Below are 14901 nucleotides of genomic sequence, written 5' to 3' on the forward strand. Positions count from 1 at the left end.
GTGAATGTAATCAATCCAGAAATTAGAGATGATGTTGCTAGAGGAAAGCAACTTCTATTATTTTGTAATAGCTCAAAGTTGCTCATTATATTTCATTTTTGGAAAAGTTTAAATTCAGCTTTTAAGAATCATCTGCCAATTTATAATTTTAGAACTATCAACAACTTTGAAATAACAGAATTTGCATATTTTTTCTAAAAATTACTTTTACATATCTCTCAAGAATATAAGTAATAAGCTTGATTTATAAATCTGCAAATATTTACAGTTAATGCAAAAGGACTCATTAGCTACAAACGCCATCTTGTGGTCCAAGTTTTTATTATTTTGTCCTATTAGTCTGGCTTCTCTAACTTAAGATCTGCTAAAGAAAGAAAGAGTCTAACATAATATTAAAAAAAAAAATTATGCTGAAAAAAATAAAAGAAAGATGCTTGGATATAATTTATTCCCTTTCTTTCAGTTTTACATATGGGAAAACTGGAGCTGCAAAAGGTCTAATACATCAGAAAACTTTAGCAAAAGAATTAATAAAAGAGCCAAAATGTGAAATTTAAATATTTTCAATTCATACTTTCCTATTCCTTATCATCAGTTTTTGACCAATAATATGCATGATGTCCAGTTTAGTTCCAGACATTTCAAACACCAAGCTTATCTGCGTTTGTTTAACCATACCTTGAAAGTACAGCAAACTAAAAAAGAGCACATTTACCTTTGAATTACTGAAAAATTATCAAGGCATAGCTATGATGTTTCAGTGCATTGTTTTAAAGCATTTCACACATGTGTTCTAATTTTATTCTCCTAAAGATTTATGAGCTCAGTGTGTGGATAGTGGTGGGGAAGGGGAGGATTATCAATACCTCTACTGACAGATTAGAAAACTGGGTTTAGAGAAGACACGATTAAGATTTTACAATTAGGGGCGCCTGGGTGGCTCAGTGGGTTAAGCCGCTGCCTTCGGCTCAGGTCATGATCCCAGGGTCCTGGGATCGAGTCCCGCATCGGGCTCTCTGCTCTGCAGAGAGCCTGTTTCCTCCTCTCTCTCTGCCTGCCTCTCTGCCTAGTTGTAATTTCTCTCTGTCAAATAAATAAAATATTAAAAAAAAAAAGATTTTACAATTAGCTAGTGGCAACCATCCTGATACCCAACTTTAATTTTTTTCAATCACCTTTTTTCAAGATGTTATATCATGCAGTGTGTACATGTGCATGTGTGTGTGTCTTAAATCCCTTCCTTATCTTTACAGGAATTACATATTATTGGTCTGAAGACTAGAGTCTGTCATTTACAAAGCACAATAAGATGAAAGTCTTTGATTCAGAAACTAGATGATTTTAGAAATTATAAATATGTAATCTTCTATTCAAATCCTTGATTAGCTTAACAAGAGAAAAACTCGTTTAATCCAAAGGATGGGAAAGAGGCACAGATGGTCTATGCTCCAGCATAAATGTCCATTTCATACCTAACTTAACTTCTTTTGTATATATAATTGAGAAATAATATCACAGAATATAAGAGATTGATGAGAATATTTCTAAGATAAGTTTTTTAAGAAAGGAGAAACTTGAAGTACACAAAAATCTTCAAAACTTACAGAAACCTAACAAAAGATGTCTATGGTTAGGTGAAAACCTGAGCTGTAGCTATGGTTTTTGAATGTACAATTCAAAACAGAAATTCCCACTTAATAAAACAACAGGATACAGCTGATCCTTGAACAGCACAGGTTTTAACTACATGAGACTTCTTTTTTTTTTTTTTTTAAAGATTTTATTTATTTATTTGACAGAGAGAGATCACAAGCAGGCAGAGAGGCAGGCAGAGAGAGTGAGAGGGAAGCAGGCTCCCTGCCGACCAGAGAGCCCGATGCGACTTCTTATCTGCAGATTTTTTACAGGACAGTACTGTAAATGTATTTTCTCTTCCTCATGATTTTAATAGCATTTTTTCTTTAGCTTACTTTAGTGTAAGAATACAGAATATAATATATATGACTTACACAACATGTGTTAACTATTTTACTGGTAAGGCTTCTGGCCAACAGTGGGCTATTAGCAATTAAGTTTTGGGGGAGACAAAAGTTGTACCCAGATTTTTAGCTGCCTGAAGGGTTGGCACCCCTCACCTCCTGTGTTGTTCAAGGATCAACAGTAGTTAGTTACATAATTACTTTGGAATTCTAAAAATGACGATTGATTTTAAGGTTTCTTTAGAATAAAAATTACACCCTGTTGCATTTAAACTTAATTCTATAACTGACTGAGTATTTAAAAAATTGACTGTGTTTTATATACTTTATATAATACTTGAATATTAAATAGAGTATAAACTTTTAAATGAGAAAGGCACTATGTTAAGCCTAAGACATGAGCGGACTCTTAGAAAATGGAAGGACCTTCAGAGCAGTGCTTCTCAGACTATCGATGGTGACGAATACAACTCTTACTTTCAATCCCCAAGCTCCATTGAGTGATCCTACTAAGCATGACTGGTCTGCAGTGCACGCCACATGAGTCACCGTATAAGCCAAACGAAACTGGCCAATACTTAATTGGCCAGTACTTAATCAACATAACAAGTCAACTACCTGGATGTCAGGGTGATGTCTAAATGCTGTAGAAGCTTTTAATTGATTAGTTTCAACTTCTGATTGATCTTGTTATGAATCTTTTAAATAAACAACTTATGGACTGTGCATCAGTGCACACGTTAAGTAGCGTTACTTTAGAGATCAACATAGTTACTCCAGGTTTCCCAGGCTGTGTTCCATGACATGCTACTCCCTCAAGAAGAGATGCTGATCTAGTCAAGGAAATTGTATCTTCGGATTCACAAACCATGTAAGCACATAAAGTATGCTAAGAACGTCTTTAGGAAATAAACCTGTTGAACTTCATTTAATCCAAACTTCTTGACTACAGAACTTTTTCTTTCATAAGTATCACTCATTAGGGCACCTGGGTGGGTTAAAGCCTCTGCCTTTGGCTCAGGTCATAGTCCCAGGGTTGTATGATGGAGCCCCACATCGGGCTCTCTGCTGGGCAGGGATCCTGCTTCCCCGCCCCCACCCCCACCCCCGGCCTGCCTCTCTGCCTACTTGTGATCTCCGTCAAATAAATAAATAAAATCTTTTTTTAAAAAAGTATCACTCATTAACATTACAAAACACTATTTTTTCATAAAATGCATTGAGAGACTCTAGTATACACAGAATTACTGATTTACGTTACTCAACAATTGCTTAAAACCTCCCAGTGGCAAGGAATTTATTTCTTTACAATGCAATTTAATGTAATTTAGAAAATTGTAACACATAGGAAATAGTTTTGTGTGTGAGTTCAAATTACACAATTTCCAAGAGTTGGTTTTAGATATATTATCTGACGCAACGATAAAACATGTAATCCTGGGGCGCCTGGTTGGCTCAGTGAGTTAAGGCCTCTGCCTTCGGCTCAGGTCATGATCCCAGGGTCCTGGGATCGAGCCCCACATCGGGCTCTCTGCTCCGCAGGGAGCCTGTTTCCTCCTCTCTCTCTCTGCCTGCTTCTCTGCCTACTTGTGATCTCTGTCTGTCAAATGAATAAATAAAATCTTTAAAAAAAAAAAAAAACCATGTAATCCTTCTTCCATGACTGCCATCCAAATACCTTTTTTCTTTTCTATTTTTTTGAATGAAGATGCATTTCTAAGACCATTATCACCATAACCTTATTCTGATTACATCTTAGTTTGTCAATGTTACTTTCAAAATGCATCATTAGGACTGAATTCAGTATTTTGAATAGCTAGTGAAAGATGTAGATAATTAGTTTACTCTGTTTTTTTAAGTCAGAAGTGTCTTCTAGCATAACAAGACCTTAATATGGTTCTCATAAAACTTAAATTTGAAAGAGAGAAATTTCAGTGTGATCACCAAGACAAAGACCTAGAGTTGTCCTCCACAAAGTATACTATTATTTCACATGCTGAAGATGATTTTACTACAAAATAATTTTGGCTTGAGTATAAAGACTTCTTCGGAAAAAAACTAGTTAGAGGTAGATTTACAATTGGAATATGAAAACAGGACCCCGTCATCAATGTAGGGGATAATATTTTGCAATAGCAGGGGAACATTCACCTGTATCACCAAAAACCTGTATCAGATTATTGAGGTATAAGTTCAAAACGTAGTTGGCTACAATAGAGCAGTCTTTTAAGGCCATATAGAATTGACATTTATTCTATAAGCTTACAGTTCAGACGGTTTTACCAGTAAAAGTTCTAATGAGCATTAAAAGTTTCACATTTCTGTTAGTTCCCTAAGTCTTTTCTAAAAAATATTTGCTTATTCCATAAATGCTTCTGTGAGCAAATAATCTGAGACATTAAACAACGGTGAATAGGTTTTTTTCCTAAAGAGTTTCTTGGAAATGTAAATGTGCTAGGGTGTGTTGCCAACCTCCCTGGTAAAGTGAAACCGTATAACCTAGATGGAATGCACTCCGCTACTGAACTGTCATAATCAAAGATAGCCAAAGTAAAATCAATGGAAATAAATGACTGTTGATCAATTATCCCCCAAATATGCAACAGTTAGAGACCCAAAGAACTATACATAGGGACTTCCTCTATTTGCAACAGTTGATTTTAAGAAGTTATTTATACACCGTCTTTAATGTAGTTTTCCCTCAGTTCAGATTCTCACCTCTTCACTTACCCAAGAATCCCAGTATAAACTGAGTAGGCAGCTTCCTGGCACCTGTGGCAGCTCATCTCCAGATACCCTTCCCCACAGACAACTAACAGACAACTGTAATAGCCTTCCATGAACATTCTAAGGTTTTCACGGATGATTTTATTTCTGTAATCAGTGGTGAAGCCTCTCATCAAACAGTGAGAATACAAAGTTTTAAAATCTTAGGAAACAGAGTTAATCATTTCTGTTTTCCTTGCTCTGATCATTTTTACTGTACATCTTTAGATTCCATTTAAAAGAAGAACTGAGTGCTCACGAAAAAAATTTTTTCCATGGCCTAGAGAGTAAAGATGAAGACAAGATGACTCATTAAATAATCAGTAGTGTTGGTCTCTATACTAAAAACACAAAGGGAAAGCTTCTAGGTATTCAATGGGTTGCCATTTAATGGCAGTAGGATGAAAACTTGGTGTTTTCTTTTTGATGAAGATGACAACCCCTAAATGAATTGGATGGTCCATAGAAGTGGTGTGATGTAGCCTGAATTAGCTAATCCAAACATTCAGACCCCCAGTGAGTGACTTCCAGTAAGTAAGAAAGTAGTTTATGTGGACACAAGAATGTAATGGATTGAAAATTTTAACTGGTATAAAAATTGTTAGGTTGATTAGAAATCTAAGCATCTTAGCCTCTCAAGCTGGTGTATTTGCTTTCCAGGAAATCTAGTCTACACACAGTGGGAATCTACTTAATCCTGGAGTGTATATAATGTAATTCTGAAACATTCTTCAAAGAGTTTTAAAGATGTAGACTCGTCTGAAGGGCTGTTTTAGCACCATCAAGAAATCTGTCTTCTTGGGTCCTAGGGATCAGGTCAGGTACCAACTTTAGTAAATGGTATGAGGCATGAATATATATATATTTTAAATCCCCTGACATGGATTTAAAAATCCCTGTCTGAGATAAGTGAATTATTCCCAGCTATAGCCACTTTCTTTGTTCTTATTAGGAAGCTGAGATGAGACACATTAACTTTATTATTTTTTTTTTAAAGATTTTATGTTTATTTATTTGTCAGAGAGAGAGAGAGTGAGCAGCACAGGCAGGAGGAGTGGCAGGAAGAGGCAGAGGGAGAAGCAGGCTCCCTGATGAGCAAGGAGCCCAATGTGGAACTCGATCCCAGGACACTGGGATCATGACCTGAGCCGAAGGCAGCGGCTTAACTGACTGTGCCACTCAGGCGTCCCAAGACACATTAACTTTAAAGAAAGTATCTGTTTACTTGGTTTCATCCTAAGAGACTGCCAATATAAAAAATAACTTTTAAATGGTTCAATATAGACCACTTACTATGCCTCTGTCCCAACATGTCAAAGGAAAGCTCAAAAACTACCTGTCAAATGATATTAAATATGATCAAACTGGGTCAAAATGATATTAAATAACTCTCTGGGAAGTCTCTGGCACTCCTACCCTTCTCTCTACAAGAAAGGCGATTCACAAAGACCTGAGCAGTTATTATATGATTGTATATGGTATGTATCAGAAATTACAGAGGTTAACTACTTTGGAAACAGATGTCATTGTTCCAGTATTCCCCAAAACTTTCTCTGAAACTAATTTTAGTATTTACCTAGGAAAGAAAAGCAGTCTGCATTTCTCCTGGGTGAGCAGAAGTCTGTTGATCTTCCTGACTTAAGTCAGTTTAGAATTATAGGGGCTACAACTAAGGCTTGGTTAGCACTGCTTTTGGGGCTGGTAAAGGAAGGACTTTTGCATCTCTCACTGGAAAAGAGAATATACCCAGACTTCTCTTTTTGTGGAAATGGAGAGTTGTTGTTTTATTATCTCTTCAAATATACTGGATTTTTGTTAGCTTTTATTTATATGTGCTTTATAAATCTTTCAACTTGTACTTTCATCCTCTTTGATGGAGAAAACAGGAATGAAACAGAATTGAAGTAGTTCTGTTTTTTCAGCCTCCATAACATGGTTTCCATTAAAGATTCACTCTACTAATTTTATTAGAGCTTACTAATTCCTAGCTTTCTTGCATCCAAAGAGGCCCCTTAACACCCACTTCCAAGTGACTTTGATACTCTTTGGAAGTCATTCACTTTTTTCCCCCAAACCTCACTTCTTCCTGAAATGTGCCTCCTGACACTGTTTCCTCTGACTTCATCTTTGACTGCATCCCTTTGTGTCTTTGTCTTTATAGTCCATGGTCCACAGTATAATCATATCTGATCCTTTAACTGCTTCACTATTACTTTTTAGAATTGTTCACTCCTCTTATATTCTCTTTTCCAGTCTGTGACTTCATAATTACAACTAAACTTTCTGTAACTTTTTAAAACCATCTTACTAAATCCTAGGGAATAGCCTGGGTTTCTTTCCTTTGCTCTTGTCTCCCAGAATTTGAAAAGGGTACTTCCCCCCCAGGTTTCTGTCCTGTTATAGAACAGTTCCTCTTTGCTGGATGAAATTAAGTCTAGGGAAGCTATTCCCCCTCAAGGCTTCTCTTAATTCATATAAATGAGCACAGAGGCCATCACTTATCTGATTCCCAGTTTTTAAAAGAAGAATGAAATTTTGGACAAAAATCTAAATGCCATGCAGAATCCTGCTTATCTGGCAGTTTTATAATCATTATCAAGACTAACCTCCTTGAGTCACAATGCTTGGGAACTCTCTTTACCTGGGCCAAGGTGTTTTAAATTTATAAAACTTAAAACACATTCCAAGCTATATAGTGCACCCCTGAATTTAAAACAAACAACTCTTTTACTAGAATTTATTTTACCATTCGCCAACATAACAAGGAATACATTTTAAAATAAATACAACTATACTTGAACTTCTAGGACGTTCAATGTTCATTCATTACTTACTTTGTAGGACTATTATAACATACCTGTGTGCGCGTGCGCACGTGTCTTTTTGAAATTTCTCTAATTTTTAAGTGGTCCATAAATAACTGGACTCGGATTTTAGGAAAACATCGGTTGTATTATTCATCGGGCTAGATGGTATACTCTTGCAATGATGTTTTTCTTTCTTCATTTATTTTCCAGAAAATGTCCTATGCTATTATCATTTTTATTTCTAACACTTCCATGTTGATACATACATTTTTATTATTTCATAGTGATAGAACCCTTTGATTAAATCTGTTCATTACAATTCAAGGAAATAAAACTAATTTAAATACTCTTCCATTAAAACAAAGTCATAGTAATCAAGTGAAAAATACATATACTTATTATTCTTCCCCAGTAAACTCTAAGGTCCTAATGGCAAGATTTAAAGTTTGAAGCTGGATGCTCTGGAGTGTTTAGTACAGGATTTTGATGTTAACAGAATTTTAAATGAATGATTTCACATGAGACACCTGACACTCTTAAATAAGACTGATAGAATTTGAAATGAAATGTTCTTTGACCTGGTTATTTCTTGAAATTCTTATCCAGAAAGTTTTTAAAGTCTAATATTCATAATTATTTGTAATAGTATTATCTGTGAGAGCAAAAAATAACCTAAAGTTTCAACTATTAGTTGTTACCTTTGCTAACGGAAGTATATAAATGTGATTGTATTATGTTAAGATTATATGTTATATAGAAAAGTAAACAAATAAGAAATATGGATCTCAAAATAACACATATCCACTGTAATCATCATGACATAAAATAAGTCATCCTGTTTTTATGCTGGCACATTCAGAAAGAGTCATATTGAAATCTTAAAATATTTTGACCTGAACACAGCAAATTATTTTTCTATGTATATAGACATGCCACTCTCTCCAGGAGAAAAGGTTACAGGTAGTCTTTATTTTTAATTTATAAATCAGTGTACCTAGTTTTGTTGTTGTTTTGTTTGTTTTTAGTGTGCATATATATTAATTTTATGACCACAAAAATAAGACTATGACACAAGGACTTCCATACATTAATATTATAAAGTAAACTGTGCAAAGGAGTAAGTTGTATTACATTCACTTAAGTTTTATACTCACTTAACCATAAACTGCTTTATTTGGCAAATGTGTGATCTTTTCATTATGATATTAAACTTGAACTTTCAAAGAGTGTATTCTTTCAGTTTGCAATACCTACCAAGGACCACTTCCTTTCAGATCTCTCCACCATCATCATAATCATCATCATTACCATCAGCATAAACAACCACAGAAACACACTTCTGTGCCTACCAGAGAACAATGAGAAAGTGTCCATGCACTTAATCCAGCAGGTCATGTTTTATGGTTTTAGCATCCCTCTGTATTTTATCAGGAAGTAACTTTCTTTGTCTTTTTTGGTAACAAAATACTTTGAAATTACCCATGTTCAACTGGAATTTTTTTTTTTGCTTCATTTTTTAAAATTATGTTCAGTTAGCCAACATAGAGTACATCATTAGTTTTTGAGGTAGTGCTCAACTGGAATTTTGTTATAAGGCTTTGTTAATTCTTGTTTTTAAAAATAAGAAATTTATTCTTAATTATGGCTCATATGGGACAAAATGGAATGTCATTTTGCTTATTTAGAGTTCACTTGGAGATCCCTGTTTTATATTTGGCGTCAACCGTCTCCAAGTAAATTCACGCATCTAAGTACTACATTTCAATATGACAATAGCTGGCTTCTGATACAGACCCATGCCTCACATCTATAAGCTGATTTTCCTCTGTCACTTTGATATTTAAATCCTAAGTTAGAAACAAGCTGTGACCATTTCACTTCATAAAACAAGTCCAAAGGCAAATGTTTATACCCCAATTCATCTCTCAAACTAGAAACAAACACCTTTGGGGATTTATATTTGCAAACGCTGATGGAAAAAAAAAAAAAGTGTTTCCATGAGAATGTGATTAAATTAAAAGAGGAAATGGAAAGATTCTGGAACAGTTCACTTCTCTGTATATCTAAGATATTCTGAAGTTAACAGATAACAGCAGACTGTTACTGTTTCAGGCCACACAGTCTGTGTGCTAATTAGGAAGCCTTGATTATATAAGGGCTCCAACGTCCTGATTATGCTTGGACTGATATGGCAAATCAGTTAAAAGTTATTCACTCAGAGGAAAAAAACAACAAATAATTGAAACTGTAGGGTTCTTTTGAATTTAAAGAAAAACGATGATTCCTTCAAAGTTACACGTGTAAGATGCAGTGCTCTTGACACATTTTAGTAACACTTAGAAATATAATTCATTTGGGGGAAAGAGTTCAAAACATACTGATGTAAACTTCTGTGAAGAACAAGAATGGCAATATGGCACAATGATGCTAATTTAACTGTTTCCAAGAAAACAGTATTTTATATAAACTGAATTCAGTCTATGAGAATGGCAAAAATATGAATTTATATGACAGGTATAGTCAAAACCCAAATATTTCAGTTGGAGTTCAGTGGAATTGCTATGAACGTTTTCCCTTAAAAAAAATAAAGTCCAAACTTAGAAAAAAACTTTTGCAGATTCTATCATTTAAAGGAAAATACAGTCAGTATATTTGTTATGTGATTTTTATAACCTAATATGCTTACATTTTATAATCATAATCACTTAGAGTATATTGCATTATTTTAATTTTCAAGGCATTTTCTTATAAATTATTTTGGTTGGTTGTCATAACAATTTTGTAACATCAGAACGGACAGTTCTAATGTAAAGAAGAGAGAAGGTTATTTTTGTGGATTTAAATAGTTAAGTGGTAAGAAAGCCTATGGTGGTCAATGTGCTTTATTCAACAAAATATTTTACAGCATTTCAAAATCTAAGACTTATGCGAAATCCCTTTGAGATACTTGAATTTACTTAAAGTTGTTAAAGTAGAATAAAAAGAAATTAAGGAGAAAGAGAAAATGGTCTTTTCAATCACTTGAGGCTCTAGGCCTCTGCCATGAAATCCCCGTGTCAGGTCCCATCTCTGTCTGGTGTGGCAACAGTTTCCTAACAATTTCCTTTCATCACGTCCAGTTGTGTTGCACTCTGACCCATAAAAGCCAGAGTGACCTTTCTAAAAGGCAAGTCTGATAGATACTGTCATTTCCCCGCTGAAAAGTCTTCAGTGGCCTTTCCTATTTTCCTCAGGATGAAAAATAAAAGACTTATATCATAAGGCCCTCTTCAGCTCAGTAGAGTTCAGGACACATGGCAGCAAAATATCGCACCTGGCCGTACTGAGTCCTTTAAGCTGAAGGAGCTGGAGAACTACGGCAGAGGTAGGAAAGTCACTTGGACCTTTCACAACCCTCACCCCCACAATGCAGGTGATAAAACCCTCACATGAAAGGTGCTTTAATAAATGAAACAAGATGGGATTGGGAGGGAGACAAACCATAAATGACTCTTAATCTCACAAAACAAACTGGGGGTTGCTGGGGGGAGGTGGGATTGGGAGAGGGGGAGCGGGCTATGGACATTGGGGAGGGGAGGCGAACCATGGGAGACTGTGGACTCTGAAAAGCAACCTGAGGGTTTTGAAGGGTCAGGGGTGGGAGGTTGGGGGAACAGGTGGTGGGTGATGGGGAGGGCACGTTTTGCATGGAGCACTGGGTGTTGTGCAAAAAGAATGAATACTGTTACGCTGAAAAAAAAAATAAATAATATCAACAGGAAAAAAAAAAAAAAAAAAAAAAAAAAAAGAAACGTCCTTATCAAAGGGAAGGAACACAAAGAAGACACCTAACAAACAAGCCTTGTTAAGTTTTCCCCGGTTTATTATACATACCTCATACTCCTTAATCTACCATATTTCTACACGACTATCCACCTTTCAACAAACCTCGCATACAATACTCAGGTCTGTTTCTTCCAGACTCTATGTCCTTAGGAAGGCTTCCGTGTCTCAGAGAACTTACATTAAATCAATTTGTATTCTTTTCTCCTGTAAATTTATCTTTCTCCTTATAATTTTCAGACCCTAAGAGGGTTCAGGAAAACTTTTTCCTCCCCTACAAAAACCTCTTTCTTCAACTGAACATGAAGTCTGTGCTTCACCAACCTCCAAAAAAAAAGAACCTCAGTTATCTGAACATGTTTTAGGATTTTCTGCATGTATTTTCTCTGACTGGAACTTTTTCTCACATCTTCGTCTGCCTACCTTATTCATCATTCAGGTCTCAGCTTAAATACGTCCTCTGCAGAACCTCCCACATTCCTTCTAGATCAGGTTAGATGCCTTCGCAATGTCTTTCTATGCTAGAATGTCTTATACTTTATTATAATCTTTTGTATTAATTGTCTGTTCCCTTGGTGACTGTGCCTCCATGAGAAAGGCGCTGTGTTTGTCTTGCATACTGTGGTCCCTCTGGGGCCCAGCACACTGTCTGCTGGAAGAAGAGGCTTAAGAAACTTGTGTTAAATGAAAAATATCATTATCAGTTAGTTCATCTTTCAAAATACACAATATTTTATAGTATTAAACTGACACGTGCTATAGACTCTAAAGCATAAAATAATTTTCTTAATGTACCAATTTCATAAAGTTATTAATCCAGCCAGAGATAAGGTTAAAGATGTATGTTCAAATTGAACCTTCTAGGAAGAGTATGTTTAGAATATGCTAGATTAAAAAAAAAAAAAAGTGATAGTATAAAGTTCATTTAAAATAAAACTACCTTAGAGAACTGTTAGTTGTAAAAAAAATAATAAAAAATAATCATTTGAAAAGCAAAATGATGCCTAGGTTCTATCTTTAACTAAAAAAGAGAGAGACAGAGAGAGAGAGAAAAGCTGAACTAAACTGAACTAAAAAAAAAAAAAAAAAAATAGAAGCGCATGCTCTTTTGTTGAGGTGTTAAACAGCTACAGAAGGTGAGATGGTGGGGCGCCTGGGTGGCTCAGTGGGTTAAGCCTCTGCCTTCGGCTCAGGTCATGATCTCAGGGTCCTGGGATCGAGTCCCGCATCCGGCTCTCTGCTCGGCAGGGAGCCTGCTTCCCCCTCTCTCTCTGCCTGCCTCTCTGCCTACTTGTGCTCTCTCTCTCTCTGTCAAATAAATAAAAGAAAATCTTTAAAAAAAAAAAAAAAAAGAAGGTGAGATGGTATCAGCAGGGACACAAAATTTGATTTTCTGCTCATTTAAACCTCTGGTCCTTTTCTCATGCTGCAAACCCTTCCTACCATAAGAGAGGGAGAGGAAGAGGAAAAAAGATAGGAGAATCAGAAGGAAGCATCACAAAGTGGTTTTGAAAAATTCAAATCATTCCCAAACAAGCAACTATGGAGAAAACAAAAGCAAAAGGGTATCCTATTTCTTTCTCACATCAAGGCTCAAATTAGGCACTTGGGGCATGCCATGTTAGAAGGAAGACTTTCATCCTTCCTCCACATTTGTTTCAGTGGGTGTGTTCAGCATTACTCTATTGGCACTGAGCCACCAAGGAGTTTTTGAATGTGACCCTTGGTCCCTTAATAGACTCTTTCAACAAAGGACAGATAGAGAGTTAAAGAGAGGGTAACTTTCATAAAATGAAGCAATATCACATATCACTAATTACCTGTTCATAATAGTGGATATTCTCCTCGGCCATATCTGTAAACGCTGACTTGATATCATTTTGCATATTGTGTTTCCATCTTTCCCAGTCTGCTTTCAGGGCATTATTAGCGCATTCCATTTTATCTTCAAGTTTTCCAATCTCTTCTGTAAGCTGAATTAGATCACAAAGAGAGATGCATCAATCTACAGATTCTTGTTACTGAAATGACTTCATCAGATCCAAGCCAATCATTATATCAAGACAGCTTAAGAATAAATCTTTGTTTGGAAAGTCATCGGCATTCACCCTCTGTACTAACCACTTACAAAAAAGACTGGATTCAGCCAGAGATGCTGGGTAGAGTTTTAAGGTCTGCCACCAATTAGCATTTGACCTTGGCTAAGTCCCTCAAGCCTGGGCTTGAGTTTCACTATTTATAAGACAGAGGAAATTGAACTACAAGTTATCTCAAAATTCTTTTGCATTAAGTCTCATTACTACTATTGTGTATGGTGATAATATTTATGTTAAGAGGTATGGTGTTATTCGCCAGCTTCCCATTCCTGGTCCTCATTTTTCAGTTGTTTTTAGAAGGCTCAATTAACTGACTGACATGGTATAACATCCACTAGGATTATGCAGTCCCACCTGGAGGCCCAGGGGATTAACATGCCAAATATCACGGAGCTGGTAACAGAAGCAGGTTTGTATCTCAAGATGCCTGCTAGTCCATGCACCATCAGACAGGCTTAGAGTGATATTTACATCTCACCCACCAACTTCTGAGAATGTAATCCATCAATTTATTATTTTATATTTGGTGTATTTACATATTAATACATATATTTATACATACTTTATTTATGTCCCTATTTATTCATATATTCAGCACATATTTATTAAGTGCCTTCTCTGTATCAGGAATTCTTCTAGAATTTGGAGATTCAGCAGTGAAGACAACAGACAAAAATCCCTGCTTGTACCAGAGCTTATACGCAACCGCGGAGACAAACCAAAAGCAAGATAAATGAATCAGGAACTATCAATTGAGAATTAACGCTAAAAAGAAAAAAGAGGGTGCCTGGGTGGCTCAGTGGGTTAAGCCGCTGCCTTCGGCTCAGGTCATGATCTCAGGGTCCTGGGATCGAGTCCCGCGTCAGGCTCTCTGCTCAGCAGCGAGCCTGCTTCCCTCTCTCTCTCTGTCTGCCTCTCTGTCTACTTGTGATCTCTCTCTGTCAAATAAATAAATAAAATCTTTAAAAAAAAATAAAAAGAAAAAAGAAAGCAGAAAGGTAGATACGGAATGGAGGATGATGCCAGTTCACATAAGATGACAGGGGCAAGCCTCAATGGGGGTGCATCATTTGATTAAATATCTGGAGTCAGTGTGAGGGTGAACCATGAGACTCTCCAGAGGAAAATCATTCCTGGCAGAGGAAACCCCAGGGCAATGGACTGGAAGTGGAAGCATGCCTGGATGGCCCAGGAAGAACAAGGAGACTAGCATGGATGTGGCATGTAGTGGAGTGAACAACAAAGGGAAGGTTCTAGCAGATGAAGTCACAGAGGAACGGGTGACCAGATCCTACTGAGCCACACAGTTGGTGGTAAAGTCGATGGATTTTATGCAGCTTGATCCAAGGCCAGGAAACTTCAACAGAACTGAATACCATCTCTCTCGTGCTTTCAAAGGGGCATCATACCTTAGCACTGTGGTGTACTGAA

The 14901-nt window shown here is 36.3% G+C and overlaps 1 protein-coding gene across 2 annotated transcripts in view; it reads right to left on the bottom strand.

The window, feature by feature from the left end:
* Positions 1 to 14901, bottom strand: part of SNX7 (sorting nexin 7) — a 100384-nt gene that overhangs the window by 13644 nt on the left and 71839 nt on the right. For both annotated transcript variants that reach the window (XM_046023469.1, XM_046024188.1), the window contains exon 8: positions 13195 to 13347. In XM_046023469.1, coding sequence (XP_045879425.1) covers positions 13195 to 13347 — 153 coding nt within the window. The remainder of the gene's footprint in view (positions 1 to 13194; positions 13348 to 14901) is intronic.

Source organism: Meles meles, chromosome 1 (assembly GCF_922984935.1).
Source record: "Meles meles chromosome 1, mMelMel3.1 paternal haplotype, whole genome shotgun sequence".
In the NCBI taxonomy this organism is placed as follows: Eukaryota; Metazoa; Chordata; class Mammalia; order Carnivora; family Mustelidae; genus Meles; species Meles meles.